This window comes from Terrapene carolina, unplaced genomic scaffold, assembly GCF_002925995.2.
Source record: "Terrapene carolina triunguis isolate 2854851 unplaced genomic scaffold, T_m_triunguis-2.0 Scaffold20612, whole genome shotgun sequence".
Lineage (NCBI taxonomy): Eukaryota > Metazoa > Chordata > Testudines > Emydidae > Terrapene > Terrapene triunguis.
The window spans coordinates 1-3,336 of record NW_020684963.1 but is presented as its reverse complement, the minus strand read 5'-3'; the positions used below and the strand labels follow the sequence as shown (position 1 = coordinate 3,336).

General features: G+C 48.8%; 1 protein-coding gene across 1 annotated transcript; it reads left to right on the top strand.

The window, feature by feature from the left end:
- Nucleotides 1-51: 51 nt before the first annotated feature.
- On the top strand, nt 52-2,723 carry LOC112123701 (pre-mRNA-splicing factor CWC25 homolog; the record flags this gene model as incomplete). Its single annotated transcript, XM_024222294.2, has 3 exons — nt 52-143; nt 1,598-1,770; nt 2,487-2,723. Coding segments are annotated over exons 1-3 (428 nt in total), but the record flags the coding sequence as incomplete, so codon positions are not given.
- Nucleotides 2,724-3,336: the final 613 nt, after the last annotated feature.

Here is a 3,336-nt window from a genome sequence, read left to right as displayed (position 1 = left end):
GGCCGGGGCGGGGCGCAGGAAGTGGCGCCATCAGCCGGGGCCCCGCGGGGAAGGACTCGGCGCCGGGAGCTGACGCGCGGCCGGGCCCGGTAGCGGGAGCGGGGCGAGCTCGAGTCTCCGCCGCCATGGGGGGAGGAGACCTGGTGAGGGGCCGGGGGCCGAGGGGGAGAGCGGGGCCCCTGGGGCGGGGGATCTGGGGCTTGGCCCCTGGGAGCCCCCCGGGGTTTTGGAGCCGGATCCCCCTAGACTTTGCCTGGGCGGATTGGGGGGTGGAGGGTTGAATTGGGGGGGTCTCCAGCCCTGGGGAGAGGGGCGTTGTTTGACATGGGGGGGTTGTATTTTGAAAACCTGTCGCCATTATGGTGCATCCCCCCCCCACTTTGTTGGTAATGACTAAAGCCGTGCATGGGGAGAGTCCCCGGGTGACTCGGGGATGCTCCGCTGCCTGGCAGTGGTCTCTTCTCATCGCTTTGCTATCCAGGCCCGAAAGCGACTGTTCAGCGAGAGCCCAGCACCCACCCCCCCATCTCGCCCAGTGTTCGCGCCGGGGCCTAACTTGAACCCAGCGAGTTGCCCCGGAGCTGGGGGCTTGAATTGAACCGTAAACACACGCATACGTGTGTGCAGGATCAGGGCCCAACTTTGGTGGTGTGGGGCGAAAGTGAGAGGAAAGGGCTTGCGACACGTTGCAATCTCTTCGAGTGTAATCTCTTTGGGGCAGGGACTGTCGTTTTGCTCTGTGTGTGTCAGGCCCTGGTCCACCGCTGGGACCCTGAGGTGCTACCACACCTTCAGATAATGAATAATGATTCGGTTTGAGCATTGGCCTGCTAAACCCAGGGTTGTGAGCTCAATCCTTGAGGGGGCCACTTAGGGATCGGGGGGCAAAATCAGTACTTGGTCCTGCTAGTGAAGGCAGGGGGCTGGACTCGATGACCTTTCAAGGTCCCTTCCAGTTCTAGGAGATGGGATATCTCAATTTAATTTAATTTAATTCCCTAACCCTCTGCCTAAAACACAAACCAACCCTCCCTTTGTTAAATTGAGGTGGTAAACAAATACCAGTGCCTTGGAGAAAAGGGACCCCGGAAGAACACAGCAGTTTTACAAAACCCCAAAGGTAGAATGCAAAGTTAAACCCGCACTTTGATGTTTAAACCTTTGGGATTTTTTTCAGCTGATTTAAAATCTGTCTTGTTTGCTGCTCAGGCACTTCAAGCACTGGTTTAGGTGAAAGTGAAACTGTTTTGTCTGTTTTTATTGGCCAATCTGATTGATTCCCCCCCAAGGTAAAGACCTAAGCCCGCTTTCCTTGCACGATTACAGCTCCCACTGAAGTCAGGGGGAGTTGAGAGTGTGTGTGGAATGCAGGAGCAGTCCTTAACTTTGCTCGCTAACCTGCCTTCAATATTAATAATCAAAAGCATTCAGAAAGTAGATGAGGAAATATTTGTTAAAATATGACTTCTGTGCCCCTTTGATTCATCCTCCTGGTGCCCCTTGTGAGAAGCTTGTGTTCTCGTTTTGCAGAGAGACTTGGTGGGTCTGGGATATTAGCTTTCTAAAAACTGCTTGTACTGGTTCCTCTTCTCTGTAGAATCTGAAGAAGAGCTGGCATCCCCAGACTCTGCGCAATGTGGAGAAGGTGTGGAAGGCAGAGCAGAAACATGAAGCCGAGCGGAAGAAGATTGAGGAGCTGCAGCGGGAGCTGCGGGAGGAGCGAGCCCGGGAGGAGATGCAGCGCTATGCGGAGGATGTGGGAGCAGTCAAGTAAGAGTTAGGGTCTGTGTGTGTGTGTGTGGTTTTGTCCCTTGAAAATCCTGTGTGCATCATTTGTACTTGAAGTACTTTATGTCACCAGGAGGAATTTCTGAATGGGGACGTTCTAGTAACACATTTCTTTTAGGACTTGGGTCGCAGCTACCAAATAACTAACTTTCCTAGCTGTCACATTATAAACTGTAGGTGCCATAAGAAAATGCAGATGCTTGTTATAATGGGCCAACAATTACTACTTCTGGTTGATTAGAATAGAGCTCTCCATGTATTTTAGAGCTGGGAGATAATTCCATACTGGGAGAAATTTCCTAGCAATGAGATCAATTACCCTGTGGAATTATCTCCAATTGTCATTTAAGAATGGACAAGGGCTGGAGTGTAGAGAATAATCCTGCTGTGACAGAGAGATAGATAAGACTTAGTCCTAATAGGTCCCTTCCATCTAATTTCTAAGGCCCTAATCCTGTAAAACATTTACCATAGGCATTTAACTTTCCACCCTGTGAATGGTCCTGTTGACATCAGTGGGATTATTCGCTGCGTGTAAAGTTCAGCACCTGCGTAGGTTTTTGCAGGATCAGCGCCAAAGATAGGGGTTTAAGGTTGGCTTACTCTAAAGCATTTCTGCTCGTCTTTGCAGAGAAAAGTGAAACTTTCGAGCTGCTTGGAAGGAAAACAAAGTAACATGGAGTTTTTGCTTGAAACAGGAAAAAAGAAGAGAAGTTGGACTGGATGTACCAGGGTCCCGGGGGTATGGTGAACAGAGAAGAGTATCTGATGGGCCGCCCTGTGGATAAATATGTCTTTGAGAAGATGGAAGACAAAGAGGCAGGTTGTTCCACTGAAACAGGACTTCTCCCAGGCTCCATTTTTGCCCCTACAGGTGCCAATTCTGTCCTAGACATGGCAAGCAAAATCCGGGAGGATCCACTTTTCACGATAAGGTACTAAATGGGATATTGACAGGAACAATTAACCTAGGCAGGTAGTAAGTTGTGATCACTGCTTGATGGTTGGCCAAGAACTGCACATAGCTCGTCTGTTTTAAGACTCGTATTCTGTTTGTCACCCCGTATGTCCCCTGACCACTTGTTTCCTTTATCAACCTGTTGTGTCTTGTCTTTCAGACTAGAAGCTATTTGGGGCAGAGACTGTCATTTACTATATATTTGTACAGTACAATAGGGACCTGGTTGAGACTGCAAAGTACTTCTGCAATACTAATATTTGATCTGATTGGCCTGCAACTGTTTAGATTTCTCTGCTGACTCTCAGAGATGTTGCATGCTGTGATTTGGAGTCTTTTTTTCTTTTTTCTTGCTGTTTTCTGTTAAGCAAGAGGATTTGAGCAAGGCACAATTTGACGTATGTTTTTTCCAGAAACTGAAGATTGTCTAGAGATCTTTTTGGTTCCTTGTTTCCTAAATGTTACACTATCACACACCCACCCACCCCCATTTCCAAGATTCCCTTTGTGGTTTGGTTTTGTTTATTTCAAACTTGTAAATACCAAGCACTCATTTGCTTTCCAGGATAAGAGCCAGATCCTGCAAACAC